Source organism: Calliopsis andreniformis, chromosome 1, assembly GCF_051401765.1.
Source record: "Calliopsis andreniformis isolate RMS-2024a chromosome 1, iyCalAndr_principal, whole genome shotgun sequence".
NCBI classification, from domain to species: domain Eukaryota; kingdom Metazoa; phylum Arthropoda; class Insecta; order Hymenoptera; family Andrenidae; genus Calliopsis; species Calliopsis andreniformis.
Window position 1 is genome coordinate 14,846,176 of NC_135062.1, and position 19,283 is coordinate 14,865,458.

A 19,283-nucleotide genomic window follows, 5' to 3' on the forward strand; every position below is an offset into this window, starting at 1 on the left:
AGGCACAGGCCAGTGTTCTCGCGTGGAACGAAAATGCTGGGGTCACGTGACAGGGCACGAACACGTGTGTAGTATGCATAGGTGGAGCGTACCGGGTCGGTAGGCAGTAATAGTAACCGAGCGACACGCGATCGCCGCCCGAGCCCTTAGGGTATAAATTATTGCGATTTCTTTCGAGTAACCCTTGTTTATAAGGGTGCGTCGGCCGATCGACCGGGCTGATATGTCGTGACATCAAAGGCCCTGCCTGCCACGCTTCTCTCTGTCCTCCGACGTCAACCGGATCTCTCGGACCGCTGGCGAAGAGACATGCCCCGTGCACGCTGCCAGTTTTACGCTCGTCTTAACCGTTCGCGAGGTATGCGCGAATTCCACGTCGAAATACCCACCGATGGCATTACACACGGCGCAGCCAGGCAGCCCGAACTTCAACTTCGTAATATTTCACCAGGACGGACGTTTTCTTTTTTGACGGGACGCTGGGGCCGTGGCCACTCGATTTATGGGCACATTAAGCGAGTCGAGATTTAGAACGATAAATACGGGGGACAAACTATCGCCGTAACGCACGATTCGTCTAGCACGCGGGTTCCTCTTCTACCTTAACCCATTGTTCGCGGTGCTGTTAATGTTTCATGTCGTTCCCGTGTTTCTTTGATTAGGGAATGCTTGTTAGGGACGTGTGGGCGATAATGTGGACACACCTTCGTCGAGGGTGAGGAACTGCGTTTCGATGGTGGGACATCGATTCCTTTCAGAGGGGAGTTCAAACAACAGGAGTTGCTTATTAGAAAAGTGGGTAACTTTATTTTTAAAAAAAATTGATTTTGTATTATTTTGGCTCTTATTGAATCGTATGAGTTGTAAAATCTTAAATATCTCATTGGTGAAGGAATAGAAATAGTATCTAGTATTAGATACAATTTTTCTAGTCAGCCAAATGTTATCATCTTCACTATATTTTTGCCTATCTACCACTATCAGCACTATGTATACATCCTCTGATCGCGGCGAAGTTGGTACCATTCTAAAACGTAACCCTCAGCAATATTCTTCCGAGGGAACCCAGTTCGAACCTCGTGGTTGGCGCGCCAGCCACGATACAATGAGTGGCGCATTATTTATTGCATTTAAATGAACTCTCGCCGTGTAATTGCGGTATGATGCATCCGGATGATTTGCGAGCCGTCCATAGGGCCGCCTTCGACGCGTACCTCTCCCCTCCGTCCCCCTCGCCACGTCTGGTTCTCCTTGTTGGTCGTGGCGAGAAGTGATTCTCCAGGTACAACCGGGCTACATCGCGTCCTTCTTTTTCTCGGCCGCCTATCGTGTCCCGGTAATGGCAAGTTATTACCTACGATGTCGTCGGGACGGCCGCGACGCGTTGTTTACCCTCGGGTCAGCGTCGATTCCCGACGAAACGCCGTTAATCGATCCCAGGATTAATGGGACCGATACCACACGGCCCCCGCCGCTCCGGATCTCTCCACGCGCAGGTGTAAACTTTTACGGGCAACTGAAAAATGTCTCTGTTACCGTGAATCACTTTAATTGTCGCGCCCCCTGGAGGATTCTTCCTACGGGTTGCAGTGGTTGCTCGTGTTTTGCGCAACATTTTCCATGCGATGTAGAAATACGCTGGGTTGAAGATTAGCGTCGTTGAGATACTGCCTTGCTGCTTTAACCCTAGGAATACTGAGGGAAGGTTTCCTCGAGCCCTCGATTAGAAATTCTATTCTAATCGTTTCTATTTCTATGGGGTGAAAAATTCTTGTAAAATTATTCAGGTACTGTCTTACACACATTTAAGTTTGACATCTAATTTTTAAGATGAGTAGGTACGTGTGTAGGCTTGATGAACTTCACCCTTAGATTTTCGTGTGACTGCTGAGGCCTCTGTATTCTTAGGATTAAGTTTGAGGCATTCTCTTAGTTGCTTTGTTCATTGAAATAGTCGAGAGTCGCGCAATTAAAGTTATTCTATTTAAATATTGTTTCCGTAGATTACACTCTCGACACGATAATGCTCTGTGTCACGCGACGAATCAGCGGAACAACTTGTTATTATTCTATTACATTTACCAGTGCTGGACATGCGTCGAGTTATGTCGAACACCCAATTAATTGACCCGATCTCCCCTTGGACTGAACAGCGTTTCAGCCTCATAATCTCGAATCATAGCGACACATATTCTGACGAGGGCGTGAATGTTTTTAAACCTCCCCGGAGCCTGGCAGAGCGTGCAATTTATCGCAGCGACGGGGTCCCTTCGAAACGAGCGCGCGTACGTTAATTGCGCGACAGAGAATGCCAGGAGAGGCGGAGTGGAAGCCGGTGAAATGATTCGCGGGCTTGATATTCCATAAAGCCCGCGGAAGGTCAAGGACTGGGGAGCAGGATCGCTGACCCGAGCCGCCTTCGACCCAACCAACACCACGAGATCGTGTCTTCCTCGCTTTCTCACGAACTCTCGCGAAGTCCCTGTTGGCCTCCTGTTCGACTCGGTCTTCCCGAAGACGTCGACGACTTCAGAGTCGAAAACTGTCAGGACTTCAAATTTAACCTTCCCAAAGTAGACCTTCGCTATAGGAGCTGCTCACTAAACTAGGGTCTCAACTTTTCATGTCGCACCCCTTTTTATAATTGTCAAGTAATCTAAGACCCCCCACATTCGTGTAACAGGACATTTTCTTTTCCTTTTCTATCCCATCCGTGTCCATTTCTATCGCTCTTAAAGGTGCATCTGCACTACAGCACAGTATCGATAACTCCCAATTAAACGCGAGCTACATCGAGAGCCTTTCAACAACCTCCAACCTCGGAGCAAATGAGATCGAAAGAGGTATTATCCCAACCGGTAGTTAAACGTGAGTAAGGTCAGGATCGAGGGCGAGGACCTTGAGGATCGTCGATCGAAAATAGTCTTCTAGAATTTCGATTCAACCTTGAAGGTCGGTTCGCCGACGAAGGCGAGAGGACGCCGGCAGCAGCGGTTCCTCTCGGACCGTCTCGAGGGTCGTGGCGATAGATTCGAGAGAGTGTCGGAGCGGTCGAAAGAGGAATCGGTGGAGGGGCTGTCGGCCCCGAAGAAACGGTCGAGTGAGCGGGGGTGGCGGCGAGAGCGTGAATGTGGGTGGATAGAGGAGAGAATTAGCGTGGTGGATATGGAGTTTGGTATGCGTGAGCGGTCTGGCCGAGCGGATAGCCGGCGTCACGCCACGCGGGCCCGCGAAAAGTTATGGTTACTGCCGCCGGTGAACAGGGAAGGGCGGCCGACTAAAAATAATATTACATTTAACGGACAGCCTAATTTCGTCGCAAGGTGGTGGCCCACCAGCGAGGGAGGAGCAGTTTGTTATCGGACAGGACACTTCTACGGGCTTCAAAACGCCCGTAACAACATCCGTTACCGCCCGCGACCCCATCGACCCGTGTAATCAACGACCGGAAGACATTCGCCGAATCTCTGTCGCTGGCTTCGTTAAAGAGAACGAGGTGTCTATGGGCCATTCTCTTCTTCTGAACCTGCCTTCTGTTAGCCCTTCGTGAACATTAAGCATCCCTAGTAGACATAACTCTGTGATGGATGTCTTTTTATCAGTTACTAATAAACGAAGCTTTAATAAGATTCACGGAAATTTTGACAATTCTAAGTTATGAGATTCGGTATCTACTAGATTTTGGAAATTGAAATAATTTCTGAATTTTGAGTCTCAGAATTAAATAATTTACCCAGAGCGAGCTATATTGCTCCATTTTGTGAGCTGTACTTAAATCCTTAAACCTCTGAACCCCTGATTTTTTGTCTCCAAAATATACTCCACAGATTAAGCGTTCATTATCCTTTCATTGGCCATCAATTTTCCCAGCGGGTATAGAGTTAGGTAAATGAGCCTAACAGTCTAACCCTACCCGAGGAATCAGTGGCACGTGGCTACTGGTTGTCAACCGTGAAGGGCCCTCGACGAGCGCATCGAAAGCACCGAAGCGGCTCGGGTGTGGCGTGAACACGCGAACGCCATCGCTCTGGCGCGTCGCGTACCATCACGGAACCATCCAGTGTCCCGACACACTCTGTCGGTAATGCAGCTCGCATCGATAACAGCCGGTGTTTGCTCGTCAGGAACAAAGAGCGTAAAAAAGGAAGGAAAGGTCGCGCGGTGCGCGACGACTACGCGGGCCAGGCGAACAATCGAGGATCGCTTAATTTTCATTTTTGCGCGGCGTCCGCCGGAAGATTTAATGGGCTCGATGCGAAACGCGCGCGTAACAAATTCGCGGCTACGTTACGCTACTCGTTCGATGCACTTTTCGCTGTCGTGAAATTAATCCGGGCGCAATTATTCGATTCGCGGTCGCTCTTTCCTTTTTCGCATTTTCATGTTCGGAAACAAAGGCGAACCTTTCGGGCGCTGTACCCTTTTTTATGACTCTCATTAAAATGACACTTTGAACAACAACGCGTGTTAGACGAGTTTACTGATCTTATCGCTTTGTTATTGTGCACTGACGGATTGGAGCCGCAGATAAACAAAACTGTGCATCAGCTGACATTGTACAATAGAGGGATGTTTCCCCTGGACATTTTTTGGGAAATGGCTGTCGCGACAAAAAATATCGTTACTCTGGGGAAGCATTCACGATTTATGATCATCAATCCCATGGAAATATAGTAAAAATTCACAATAAAAATTATCTACAGTAAATACAATATTAAGACAATTCACATCTCTCTCAAATTTCCTCTATATCTTCTCTAGAAAACCTGCTCTAGGTTCCCCCACAAACGATACCCCCTCCATTTTCCTTAGACACCGAAAAGAAGCTCAGCGTTGGTCGAAAGGTGAGACGCTGCGGGGACCCAGCGAAGCAGCTGGCAGAGGTCCCGTCAGCTAGAGAAGAAAGTAGGGATCGGGTCGGGCCATTATGGTCGCCAGGCGAAGGGGTCGCGTGGTAGTGAGTGGTAGAAAAATTTGGGAGCCGGGGGGCAGGTCGTTCGTCCGTGGGAAACACCCTTGCGGCCATAGCCAAAGGCAGCATGGCTCCTCGGCTAAGGAGCCCTGGTCCCCCCTGTGAAAAGATGATATCCAGGCTAGGTAGGACGATCAAAACGTAGCGCACGGGACGGAACTGGGAACCGTTGGAATTCGAGAGGCGAGAGAGAAGAGAGGAGAGGTAGTCGCGGCTCGCCACGCGAGGAATCGACACGGCCGCTTCGTTAGGTGGCTTGTTTCGCCTCGACTCGGCTCCGCTCGAATCGACTCGGCCCGACACGCGAGATTTATACCCGTACATGTTAAGTGGTGGTGATCGACTATCGCGCGAGCGTTCCATTAGTAAGGTTCAACGGTCGTCATGCCGGCTCTCCGCAACGATTACCGAGCACGTTCGTTAAGCGGCCATCCACGGCATCATCCTCGACGTCGCCGCCTCGTCGATCCACTCCTTCAGGTATACTCTTCATTCATAAGCCGCGAGTTACGAGGTCCACCCTCGAGTTTGCTCCATCCTGATTGGATGTCGATTCGACAGTCGAGTGTATGTAGCTTCTAGGGGATGAAGCACTCTTGGGCGACTCTGTCGATCGACAAGGTCGCTCACTCGATGCTTACGAATACTATTCCAGAGTTGTAGGTATACAAGTAGAATCTCACGTTTCTTGGATACTCGGAGGCTGTTATCGGTATTCAACTTTCGCGAGGCTATTTAGCGAGGAGTGCAAATAGCGCGAGTCGAACTACCGACGAAATCGTTGGTTAGGGTAAAGTAATTCGGTAGACCCGAACACGAGACGACAGGGAATTAATAATCTAGCCTGTGTGGAGGAGAAAGATGATCGGTACGTAAAAAGCGATAGCCGCGGGGTTATCGAAGGTTAATTGAGATGATCACTCGCTTGGGAGGTTCGTTATCTAGTCCCATTGCCCACCTTCGGTTGCTTTACGAACACGCTAACTAACCAGCATTTACATTGCGAATTGCACGGTCATGCGAGTGTAATGGTAGCTAACGTGGACAATGCTTCAAGGGAATTAAACCCTCCCTTTAGATGCACGAATGAACGAGCTTCACGTTTTCCCCTGGTTCGAAGAACTATTCTCCCAGTGCTATAGACCCGATATAGATCCGTGTCGTGTAGTTTTAAGAGAGGACGCTGACGAACGGACTCCTGTTCAGACAGAGCTCGCGAAACGCTGGGAAAGCTTCCTAAATTCGGCAGGATCAGAGCCCAGCGCCACGATGTTTCCGCACCGTTGTCGTTTGATCGAAACACAATCTGCTATGGGACCCGACACTATCGGAAATAGCGTGGCTTTATTTTTAAGATCGTCGCTTTCGATACTCCGGAACTTTCGATACCTATCGCTCCGAACGCTCGGTGCTTTCTCTCTTGACGCGCCATCGAATTCCATCGAACGAACGAGAAAGCGTCTGGCTAGTATAGAAACGAACTAGAGATAGCTTCGAAAACTACGGAACCTCTGGGTCAATTGAAATTACTCTGATGTATTTTTTCAACATTTTTTCTTACTCGATTTACGACGAATCGCTCTGTTAGTGTAACCATGAACTACCTCAGGGTTATTTCAAGGGCGCTCCGTGACTTCTAAAATGACGATGATTCGTCATCCCCGCTCTCGAGCTCCACGCGAGGAACGCGTGTTTACTAACTCGTTGAACCCTTGCCTCGAATCTATCGGGCCACCGAGATACATCAGTATATTTTTGAATCGGCCCGTATTTAACTCACGTCTGCTGAATTTCATCGCGCTCGCGTTGCACGGTCAGTCTATTCCAGCTGTTCGTATTTATAGACGGTGTTTTGTCTATTTTCTACGTATTTCACAGGCGAACGTGGTGGACGCACCGTGGTTCTACGTGCATCGTTACTTATTCCGAATGCGACAGCACGCGTCGCGAGCCATTCTCTCTCTATGTATGTCCATATTTTTAACCCCCGCCCTTGGAAGGATTTCCAAAAGTAAGGGACGCTGGATATTTATGCACCGTAAATTCTGAACATCTTCCCCGCTTTAAGATACAGCCGTTCCTTCGGATTACCCTGGAACCTGGATACACACCCCTTTCCATCGGAACGCTGGGGTTCCTCCGTAATTATCCTACCAAATGGTCACATTGTTTCGTGCGCTGGCCCGAGTAAATTTAGCGAAACTGCGTTTGACGTCTCTCGAAAAAATACGTCCCCCTTAATTGTTCAATTTCCTCGGCAATGTGTCTTTGTAAAGGGTGAAGAAGGAGGCAGTTATTCTAAGATAAACTACTCACTTTCAGAAGACTCTCAGAGTGTCATCTCGACGAGAGCTCGATACAAATCTCCTTGGAACTATTCTTCCATTTTACCTAGCCCTCGAAAAAGTAAATGCAAACGAGTTTCGTGTATTCTCAAGTTTACAATAGACCCCAAGTCGCGAGCTTCTAACGAATACTACCATCGTCTGAAACCAAAAAGAGACTCGCGAATATTTCGCCGTCTAAGAACGTAAATATATCGATAAAAACGATAGTTCTGAGGCGACAGTGTAGGAACGTCACGGCGAGGGAAGCACCGCCATTTGATAGTGGCGTAATAATCTCCGTCTCCCCGGGGGTGAACGGCGTGCCGAAGAAAAGGGGGTTGCATCTAGCAGTGGTAGCTCGGCAGTGTATCCTAGGGTAAGCAAGAAGACGCGTACAGTTTACGGTGACGCGTAAATAATCCCGAGCGTCCCCAACTTTTACGAACCCTTTCCTAGTCGGTATGCGGAAAAGGAAGGGGCGCGATGGGGTGGGTGGAGGGAATAGGAGTTTGCGGTGACTGGGCAGAGCCCTTTATACACCCCCGCGCGAGTCTAACGCCCGCCACTTACTTCGCTGTATCTTCGCCCAGTGTTGGTGAATGCGAGCTCTAACTCTTTCACTGCTTGCACAGGGCCAAATAAAACATTGCGCGGGGAAACTTCCCACTGTCGCGAACCTTTTTTCTTTCCGACGCTTTTTCTCCCTTCACGCTGCGCTGCATTATACGCGACGCTTCTTTCAATTCTTGTTCAAGGATTGCAACTGCTGCTTAACTAAAATTCCAGAAGCATCTGTGGATCTTCATTGACACTTTATTCATTTTTTATGGAGTAGAGAAAAAACAGTAGAAAATATAGATACTTAGTAGATTATAGATTTTCCCCTCGTAATACCCACACAGGTAAAATAGATTTTCAACTAAAAATTCAAGGTGCCTTAAATACCACATCTCACAAAAAGATCACTCACATCTTCGCCAGGTTCAGACGAAGTACCTTGTCTCCAGAAAATCTCTCCCGCTTTACTTTCATCAGAGGTCCTACAACGAGTACAGTATCGACGTAGCACGTTCCCCCGTGGCCAACAAAATATCTCCCAGAGTTGTTCCCGTTGTCATTGCAACTTTTCCTTCAGGCCAGTGATTTATCGGTCGTTTATTTGTGGACCATTTCACCGCCGGACAAGTTATCTCGCGGCGCGGTCGTTACAGCAGCGAATAACTACGTCCCGGCGTGGCGCGGCGACTCCGGATACATTTTTGCCTAGACCCTAGGTGGAAGTTTCAGCCATTGGACCATAGACTCGGCTCGCCTTGCCCCGTGGCCCGCGCTGGATATATACGAGCCACCGAGCAAAAGAAACGCCACGGCGTCGGTCGATCCATTGGCGGTGGGTGAGTCCACGAACGTAGAGGGGAAGCTGAAGGGGGGACTCTCTCGCGATATGTGCCGTGGGTCGCGAAGTTAGGTGCACCTAAGCTGCCATGTAGCCCAAAGTAAACCGACTTTTATATACTGGAAGGGCCGTCTAGGGGTACGCATAGCACACTCGATCCATCGCTCGTTATTACGTCGAATGCCGTTTCCAGCAGTTCCTCCAGACAGCGTATATGGCCCCCGGATGTGCCTAAATGTATGTTCGGCGGGATCCGAGCGTCGTGCCAAAATTATATTGACTCTGGCCGCACTTAGCGACGTCAGATGCTTTTATGTCTCATACCGTTTTCTCCTGTCCCGACTTATTGTCTCTCGATGCGTTCTGTCAACGTTCTTTCTGAATGCTCAGCGAGGAGGAAACTTTAGTGGCTGTAGGCAGCAGCCATTTTCGAGTATTAGACTTGGGGTGGTCGACTCTTGGAGATGGTCCTATTGTTACGGTCTTGTCGTACTAGATGTCGTGTCAGGGGCGAAGTTGTTTCTGCCTTGTAGCTTTCCCCTTCACGTCGTTTTGTCGTCGAGGAATCGCGCGCTTTATAAACTGAAATTATTGCTTTATTAGCGCTCTCTACTCTTGGTGATATAAAAACCCATTCGAAGTTACATTCTCGAGCGTACACCTCGCCTCGTATTGCGCAAACATAAACGTTGGGTACGTGACTGCGTGGCAAACAGACTGGCACGCGCTGCACGTGCAACGTCAATTCGCATATACCTCGCGCTGAGTATGCCTTCGACCTACACCTGAAATTATAATTAGAAACTTGCGGAACGATCACGGACGCGTGTCAATCTCGCTCTATCGTCACAGAAACGAACAAATCTGTATTCTGTTCGTTCGCTGCAACGGAATAATAACTATCAGCCAGTGCAGGGGCAAGTATTTTTATATTAATAATTCAAAAACTGCAAAATTTGGAGTTCTATCGTTATTGCAGGAAATGAACGATATGTGGTTACTGATTCAGAATTTTATTTCACAAACAGCGGCTTTAACTTTAATTGTAATTAAATTTTTACTTCCCATTTTAATGCAGAATATTATAATATTCTGAAACTCATTTTATTCCCAGTAAATTGGATTAAATTTTGTAAAGTTTCTCGTGGTTTTCCCTTCAACGCTGCATAAAATATTAGAATATAAAGTACAGACGCATTCCGTCGCGTTTAATTCTAGCTTCACGCTTTCGAGTCGCTCGTTGATGGCCTATTATCGTGATCGGTAACGAGCAGGCGATCAATGGATGTTCTCGAGTCGTTTAAATGCGTATCGAGTACAAATTTATTGGCCTATTTGGAAAGGCCTTGATAAAAGACAGAGGGTCGCAAGCTCCTGAAGAAGGGCGGCTGGTATGTAAGGATATTTCGTAGAAGGGAACGGATATAAGGAATGGCGCAAAGGGTGGCAGTATCATGGGAACTGAAGCACCAGCAGCCAACCCCTTAACGGGGGGTAGGAAGCAATTATAACACTAAATTAAGGGCGAGGAAAATTTGGTAATTAGAGGGATTCAAAAGGGATAAAGTTGCGGGATGCTCGTTTTTCCTGCGCCAGATTCTTCGAAGGGAGGCTAGCAGGCCTTAGGCTGCTGCCACTTGAAAGAGAAGCTTCTCCAAACCTACAGACATACCAGTCGTGGCAAGACGCTGTGATAACAACCTCGAGAAGGGGCAATTTTTTTCTTTGGAAACTTCTTTGCGTTGTCTTCTGAAGGCTTAATTCTAAACTTTCCTTAACACAATTGAAACCCTGAAAAAATCAACAAAAAACAGGACAAATTTCAGAGTAGTAATCTTGTTTATTTCGAACTGCTTTCTTTAAAATTACTCTTGCAAATCATCAGCTAGTTTTCGATTAACTCCAAACATACAGTGGACACGCGATCGGGGTCGAGCTCGATTTTAGGTCCTTGGCCTATTGTGACCAGCGAAACGTACGGTGCGAGCGGTCGCAAGCCGCAGAAGCGCGATGATGCTTTACGCGCTGACGCGGCGCTGTCCGTCACGATGGGCGCCGCAACGTGGTCCACGGAACCCTGGCCGAACCCCCCTAGCTTCTGCCAATATATATCTCCGTTTGGATTACACTGGACTACCAATAGGGTAAACACAAACACACGCACACTGGTCTCCGAAACGCTTGGGAATGTAGAGGCCGAGGGAGAGAGAGGCGACGAGCGAGGGAGGCAGAGGAAAGCAGGGTAGAAGGGTGTAGATGGTAGAAATGGCGGTGCAGGCGGGGGCAGGGGTGGTGGAACCACGACAGGGGGTCGCTAGAGGTCGACGCGTGCGGGCATTGCGATCCGTCAGAGCGGGTAAACCGAAAACATAAATTTAATAGGTTTCACCCCCTTCTTCGAGCTTTATGGCGCCACCGAATTTCCCATTAAATAAACAAGCACCATGTTCATTACGGGGCACCGGATCTCGACCGATCCTGCTGCATACACGCAGCTCGCTACCGTAGATTATGCTAGGTAGATGCATCTAGGGCTTAGACCGCAGCTTGCGGTTTCCGGATACGTATTGGCAATGTACGTGGACGCAGCTACGACCTGCTGCCTTTCAAAATCGACCATAAGAGAACATCGAACAGCCCCTTACCTATCTTCGTTCTTTCAACGAGGTTCACTGGTGGACGCGTGGAGGGGGTGTCGAACGAAAGGTCCCCATTCGAGGGAATTTGTTCGCTCGCTTTTTTTCCTCGGAAATTCCCCGTCGATCCGTGTTTCCGCGATAATGGGCTGGCACTCGCGAATTATGCAATAAGGTCTCATCCATGTAGCCTCGGGATTTAGCAACTGGGCACTGAAAACCCTAGCTGCAGGAAAATGGGATCGGTCGAATTTCGGGCGGCGGGCTCGTCGAAATGGCTCGGCGAATCCGGATTTTTCGTTGTTTTTCCCCTCCGCCGCGGCGCGTAATCTCTTTTTTCACGATGCTCTCTATCGGAAACGCATAGTCATCGCGCGTACGGACGGCTACGCGAAACACTGTAACTCCTGCTTGCTGATAATTAGCGCATCCATCAGCCGCAGCAAGCCGCCAGCTAATGCCGATCGTACGTTATCGTTATCACGCTCTCCCCATTTTGTCCCACCGCCATCCCCCCGCCATCCCCCCGCAGACCTCGCCGTCCCCCGGATGCACCACGGACCCGTCTACATTTGTACGCGGTCCGTACGCGACCCACAAGCGGCCGACGCACCATCCTCGGCCAGCAACCCCCTCTGGCCTCTGCCCCTCGTCGCCCCCCGCCCCTATATCGACGGCGAACGCACGAGCTGTCGATACGACCAATAATCTAATAACCAGTCACCGGCAATGTGTCGTAAGTCACCGGTCTGCAGATTTTCACCGGCCACGCGCGACCCTCCAGAACCAATAACGCCGTTCCCTTTTGAATTATCAATTCATCGGCGTAGGCCGCGATCGAGACGAGCGAAAGAACGGAGCCTCGGCTAGGGATATGAGATTTCGTTCTTGATTTACAACCGCGATGGAGCCACGACTCGCGACGCGAACCCGGAAGTCGAGTGCTCGTGTAGAGGCGTTCGGTATGGGGCGGGCAGGATTTCGAGGGCGGAGAAGGTGGTTGAGATTCAAGCTTTCGAGAACTTGTGGTGTTTTGGGCTTTTCTGCTTTTCAGTGGAATCAAGTGGATTTTAGAGGGTTCTAGAGATTTGACTGTGTACTGAGTCATGTTCCAGGGAGCTACCCTGAGGACTGGGACTTAGGTATTTAGGAGTTGGAGGTTTGTGATCTGTTTTATTAACACTTTACTACCTGTAAAATATGAGATTCTGTAATATTTTTTGACGTAATATATTCGTGAAATCTAGAATCTTCTGTAAAACTATCTGATTTTAACTAGACACTAGGCAATTCTTCATCCTACCTAGATCAGTGTCTTGAAAGTAAATATCCCTAATAGATCATAACTCCCATTTCCAGCAAAGCAAACAACACGAAACCTTCCAACCACACGGATCCCCAGCGCCACACAAGTCCAACCAAAAATCAGGTCCACCGCCTAGGGACTTCTACCCCAGATCCCCGTATTTCCAACCATCTGTGGCAATCACGTTGTATGTTCGTTGGCAAAAAAGCGGCAAGTAATCCCTGTGGTTTTTCTAAAAATCATAGAGGCCATTGAACGGCGAGTTAGAGGATCGCGATAGCGCATCGTTGTCGGTGCATGCGCGCATCTCACGGCCGCGGGCCGCCAAATGATCCAGAACACCGGTGGGAATTGGTTCAGCGTGTACGGGGGCGGGATGGGGAGCAGCAGAGGCAACGTTATAACTAACCGAGCTGATCTACGACCTGTTTAGTAGTTCTATATCAGCGCTGCACCATGCTTCGGTACACGCGATCGAACTGCCTCCTCTGCCGATAATATCTGACTTAAGTAGGTAACCATCGGCGCGCGTTTGCCCTGGCGCGCTCTCGCGTTCACGCGCGCACACGCCACGCACACACGTGCACGGGGAGCGCATAAATAGAGGCGGCGATCGTGCACGTGCGCAAATAGCCGGAATATGGATGACAGAGCGAGTCAGGGCAGGAAAGAAGTTGTTCGTAGATTCTAGATTACCGCGGCCAGCACGTTTGTACTTCGTAAACGGTTCTGTCTGGTTAATACGCGCGAGCCTCGGCTACCAGACCTCTCCTCGGCTGCATTATACTTTCAATAGGTTGCTTTACGATCGTGACTAACTAGCCAGGTCGCACGATAAACGAGTTAATGATTGATGTAACTGAAACGCGCGTAACTCGAAGCACCCAGGGCTGAAATTGATTATACTATTCTGTTATTGCAGCGAGTTACAAGCGGCGCGGCGCGGATCGACGCGGCACGGCGCGCGCATAATTGTCGCGGTCTGAAGCGAGCCGTCCGACGATTGAAATTTCCCATTTCGTACAATTCAGTTAATCCTTTTCGTCGTCGCTTGCAAATTCTGTCGATATCTCTTGCGAATTATCGCCATTCCATTCAACCCTGTTACAAATATTCTATGGCTTTTCACTAGATTATGGTGAATCTAATAATATAATTTCTCTGGCAAATGTCGTCGATTTTTCGTATTTTACTCTGTCTACTTATGGATTCAGTGTGTCTTGTATCAGTCATTTGTCTGTTTAGTTGTAATAATTCACTGATCAGGTCTAAGTGGTGCCCTAAGGTTTGTTTCCTAGAGAATTCATTCAAAAAGTGGTCCCCAGTATGTGATTCTACATCGTGGTAAATTCGAAATGCAACTGAACTCTACTGTCGCCCGTCATTTTCCCATTCACGAGAGATTGAATGCATAATGAGGCAAGGAGATTAAACGCTGGGCGTCGTTGAAACACGATACGCATTTGTCGATGTCTAATAGAATATTAACGAACACAATCCGGTGGTTCGACGTGCGCGCGTACGAAACGCGTTCAGTAGCTCATCGATCGACGTTTCATCACGCGTGGAACGGCCAGCGAGATGAAAAACAAGGGGTTGGCGGGGTCGAGAGGAAGAGAGTAGGGCGAGGAGGTGCGAAGGGGCGGCGGATGGGATCGTTAATTGTTTAATCCCGTCCGATTGGCGCGAATATTTTTAAATATGAATCCTCGATCTAGAAATTGAACTATCCGATAGAAAATTGTGTTTTCCGATGGCGAAATATCGCGCGGCTGGGCCAACTGACTAAGTACGATTTATGGCTTCATTTATGACGGGTCCGGCGAGTTATTTTCATTGGCTCGGTTTTAAAATGTGTCCCGATCGATCGTGCCCCCCGCATTACACCCGAGGCTGCTTAAACATTTTCACGATTTACGGTGTTTCACGCAGTCGGTGATCAGTTTTCGCCGAATAATTCAAAACCTGACGTCTCTTATTATATGTGCGCGCTGCCTGCTGCCCGACCTTCCCACTCCTCCCTCGCGACCCCAGCCACTCCTGGGCCGTCGAACTCGATCGTTGAAAAGATTTATTCGGGCCGTTTGGAACGTTGTTTCCCGATCCCGCAAAATCGTTGAAAAGCCCCGATCCTCATGCAAACTTTTCTCTGTCGCAGGTAAGGAAGATATTGCTAAGCCGCATTGGACATGGTTGCAAGGTGAGTGGTGCTTCCTTCAAACTTGATTAAAGGTTGCCTAGCGTTTCGCAAAGCTCTAGCCCCGACTCTGGTCGACCTCGGGACGGCCGATCTCGATCGTCTCTAGAGCCACCGATCGAGACCGTGGCGCCAAGGACGACCCGTCGAGGGCTCGAGTCGATGAAGCGGTTCGGTCTCGAGCACGGAACCCGCGGGATGGTGTTCAAACAGAATTCCGAAGTTTCGTGGCCGTTCGAATTCGGATCGCGCGTGTCAACGGTAGATTTATACGGGGCGAGGCGTGCTCTCGCGCAGATGCTACGGGTGTGCCCCTCGAATTTCCCCGAATTCGGCCCAGTCCTGCGGCATTCTCCAACGACACGGGAGGCGACCTTCCAAGAATAAAGAGAGCCGTGGGGTGAATTTTCATCGTCGAGAGCAGCTCGCTGGCCTCCCTTTCCAGCAGGCTGACGAACTCTTTCCCCCGCAGGCCGTGGCGAAAGAAGATCGCGAAGAACAGCTGCGGGCCTTGACAGCGCGACGGGAGGACCGTCTGTTTCTTTTTTTTTTTTCTGGGTCGAAGGAAGGGAAAGAGGAGCAGCTCGGGCTCGCTGGAAGAGAACGTGCAGCGAGTTCGCGTCGGAAGGGTAACGTGGTAGAGACGGGAGAGAGAAAGGGATGGAGGCGGGAGGGACCAGAGAGAATACAGAACGATGCCTTCGAGGGTGATCAATAAATATTGGCTCTCGGGGGTGAAATTGGGGTAGCCGAGTACGGGGATGGCGACGAAGGAGGGTGAGAGGAAGGACAGTCGTGCTGCTGCGGTTGCCGCCCCTTTCCTATGGCACACGACGTATGGCAGATATAACCACTTGGTATAGGCAATGGAGAATCGCTCATGGACCGTAATTCCCTCAGACTTTCTGATCGATACTCACTTTAGGCCGTTCCGCGACGAAAAACAGGGGGCGCGGATTTACGAGGTAAACCCCGACAGAGGACCACCCGCGCAAAAATTCGACGGTGCAGTTTAGTGTGGCCACCATCCGCCATAAGTCGAGCCCTATATGGAAATTCTCCGTGGAATAGACGTCGCGATATCGGCACAATGTACGCGCGGATTCAATGGCTATTCCCTCGATTGCTCGTCCCTGACGCGGGATTTCATGCTGTTCGATCCTCCTGCACTGTGTCGAAATGCGCGTAGATGTGAGCTCGTTTTCGTTAATCGTTGCTTAATTCGATAAAGTATCGATGTTTCGGAGAAAGACTCCTGGATGGTTAGGGGCAAGGGGATGATTGGACGAGGGGGTGAGAAAATTGTCTGAAGGGAGGCGCATGACAGAAGTCTCTCAATCGCCCCCTTAATCGGCTTGACTTTTTGTTCAGTAAATGTCTAGCTATTTTGAGGTTTTACAATTTTAAACAGAGGTTTTAATAATTTTAAGCTTATTTGCTATTTTCACTGTCTACTTTTCATTACAAGTAACTATATTTTAGTCTTTGCTTTGACAAGGGTGATCAAATTGAAGATTATAAGAGAAAAACAAGTGAACCTTTTTTTGTTAATTTTGTATTGTTCTTCTGTCGTACCTATGTACATTTTATGCTTTACGTCGTAAGAAAGAATGGATTAATCTGCAAAGCCAGGAGAAATTTCTCCCCGATCCCACTCAATTGTCTCCGCCATCTTCCGCTCTCTGCTAAATAGAAATCCTCGTAGGTTGTCCGTGGAGAGAGGTTTCCGTGAATTCGGTTAGAATTCGGATGAGGAAACTGGATGCTTCCCGAGGCGTGAAATGGCTGCGTTAACCGCTTGCACGAGCTGAAACCCCGCGCAAGGAAAGGGGCGGACGCTCTCCTCCACCCCCTTTCTTCCCGACGCCTCTCCCACCGAAAAGCTTCTTTCTCTTTCCCGCTTCTGTTCTATTCTTTTCGGAGCTTCCGGCCAGAGACAACGTTGTTTAGTAATACCATGCTTCAGACTGCACCGGACGGTCATAATAGAATTTATGCGTTTCGGGCTTTTCCTTATTCTTTCGGGCCACTCCTCCACAATAATTCACGCTGTATTAATCGCCCTAGTGTTTCGCCAGAGTTCTGTTCCTCTCGAAGTATTTTCTTCTACGAAGACACTCGAGCAAGTGGATCGGGGGACGTTTCGTCAACGAGCCGACGTTCCACTCAACTCGAATGATTTTCAGAATATATTTCATCGCTTCCCCGATCCTCAAATCGCTTCTCCATTGGCTTTCTTCCACGATCAAAGGCGTACCCCTGGATAAAGGGTGCCTCGAGTTTCATGCACCCTCTCGAGCAGGATCCATTCGCCAGTTTTTCCCGAAATTTATTAACTATAAATTGACCCAAACGTTATTCCATTTGAAATTCACGCGAGCACATTTTATCCCGGCAGAATGAGCGGGCGGATTTGCCACCCCCAAGGCGCGAGCAATCTCTTTCGGCTGTCCTGCGACGCCGTCCCCCCTTTTGTTTCGCAGGGAATTTCGGATCGCGCGGTTCGAACACGCGGATAAGCAATATCATCGTCCAGATCTCACCGAGAGGTATAAGACGAGAGTTATGCGGCCCGCTATGCGCGAGGGAATCGTAGATCAGGGGCTGGCACGTCTGCAGGGACGTGGAAGCGAACGTGAACGAACGTACAACCACCGCCATCATCCCGCACCAACCCCCTTTTCGTTCTTCCACGACCCCACCTTTCTTCCAAACCAACCCCACGCCAGCTCGGCTACCCTCGCCTTCCTCGTCCCTCTCTCCTTCTCTCTCTCCTTCTCTCTCTCCTTCTCTCTCTACCTCTCTCCCCGTCTCTCGGCAGTCTCTTTCTCTCGACACTCGTATCTCGCTATCTTGGAGACCCAGCCACGGCTTCTCCCGTGCCTACGTGTCCCTCTTCGTACACTTGCAGCTGACGTCCGTGTGTCGCGCGTGTCCGCGCGATAGAACGTGTATATCATCGCTACGTATACCTACGTAAAATGCCAAAGCAAGCGCATAAGGCGAAGGTATAAGTACGAGTGTACACAATACTGGGTGTGGCATCCGGGGCCGAACTATTATTTCACCCGACGGAGGTGTATTATGGCACCCGAGACACCGAGGGGAGCTCGAGCTTCGCGCGGAATATTCTTTTCCCTGTCGGGGATAATTGCTTGCGGAATGTCACGGTTTGACCCGGAAGAGCGACTCCGTATGTTCTATTCGTTTCTCTGTATTTTTATCCTGTCTTCAGAAGGGAAGAGGCATTCCTGTCTCGCGAGGATTTCGTGCGCGCCGAAAACGAACCGCGTTTATCCGGAATAGTTAATAAGCTTAGGTAATTGGCCACGGATAAGAGCAGCATCCCCGCTGTAACGAGAATTAAGAGCAGCGAATGAGCTGGTCCCCGTCCTCCCGTAGTGGCTCTCTATCCTATTTTTTCGTCGGGCGGAACGTGAATTAAGTCTCTTCGCTATCTTCAGTCCTCACGTAAATTACACCAGCTCCATGGAGAGAAATGGCCGCCTCTTCTTTTCCCCACTCCACCGCCGCCTCATCCTCTCTCTTCTTCTCGCGCGCTAGCTCTACTTTATTTACATATAGATACGAAAGCCATTGAGCTGCCGGGGAAAGCACTTCCCTTTTTATAGGTTTATTCATTCGGCATCGATAAAATTTGCCTCGAATTACCGCCACGGTTCCTGCGTCACCTCGTGAAAGATTTCGTCGGATTAATCTTGCGAATCTTTATTCATATTAGAACACCCCTCTATAATGGTAAAGTGTATTTCATAAGTCGTAGCCAACAATTTCGTAGCCCTCCAGTTTCAAGTGGCTCCACAGCGGCTTCGATGCTTCGAAAGGGTTGAACATAACTCGAAACATATTATGAACACGTGCATAAACATCCCTGGGCGTTATCAGTTGTCGGACGCCGGCGCGCCGGATATTGTCGCATCCTCCGTTTTGCTCTCCCTATTACATGGCGCAGAGCGAGACACACACCCTGCAGTCCGAACAAAACCCGGGAAAATCAGGGGATGCTGCGACTCCAGTCAAATAAGATCCTCGGCGATCCGCGATAGGAGATGCAATCAGTACTCTCGACAAGATTAATAGAAGCAATTTATTTTTTACGCACTGTCCCTTAATAGTTCTCGTTATACAATACGATTCCTAACACTACACAGATTCCACATAATGTATTTCTTGTATCAAGTGAAACAAGAATTAAATGTAAATATGAAATATTATATAACACATTAATTTATCATAAGGTAGATGGCACTTGTCATTTTTGTATAATAGGTACTGTTATATTAATCCTATAACAAGATTTTCATAATCGTGTCAGTGTTAAAAAATTCGACGTCACTAAGACTGTGTTTTCTCTCAGAAACGTGGCATACAGTGCACGTGCAGAATTCGAAAACCTTGACCGGAAAGAACAGAATCCTGTTTCGAGCT

The 19,283-nt window shown here is 49.0% G+C and overlaps 1 protein-coding gene across 2 annotated transcripts in view; it reads left to right on the top strand.

Moving 5' to 3' along the window:
- The window catches only part of Ubx (ultrabithorax), a 111,932-nt gene that overhangs the window by 25,608 nt on the left and 67,041 nt on the right, over nucleotides 1–19,283 (top strand). Inside the window, exon 2 of one of the 2 annotated variants that reach the window (XM_076382121.1) lies at nucleotides 14,796–14,837. The exons of the other annotated variant lie outside the window; for it this stretch is intronic. Coding sequence (XP_076238236.1) covers nucleotides 14,796–14,837 — 42 coding nt within the window. The remainder of the gene's footprint in view (nucleotides 1–14,795; nucleotides 14,838–19,283) is intronic. 2 annotated transcript variants of the gene reach the window in all.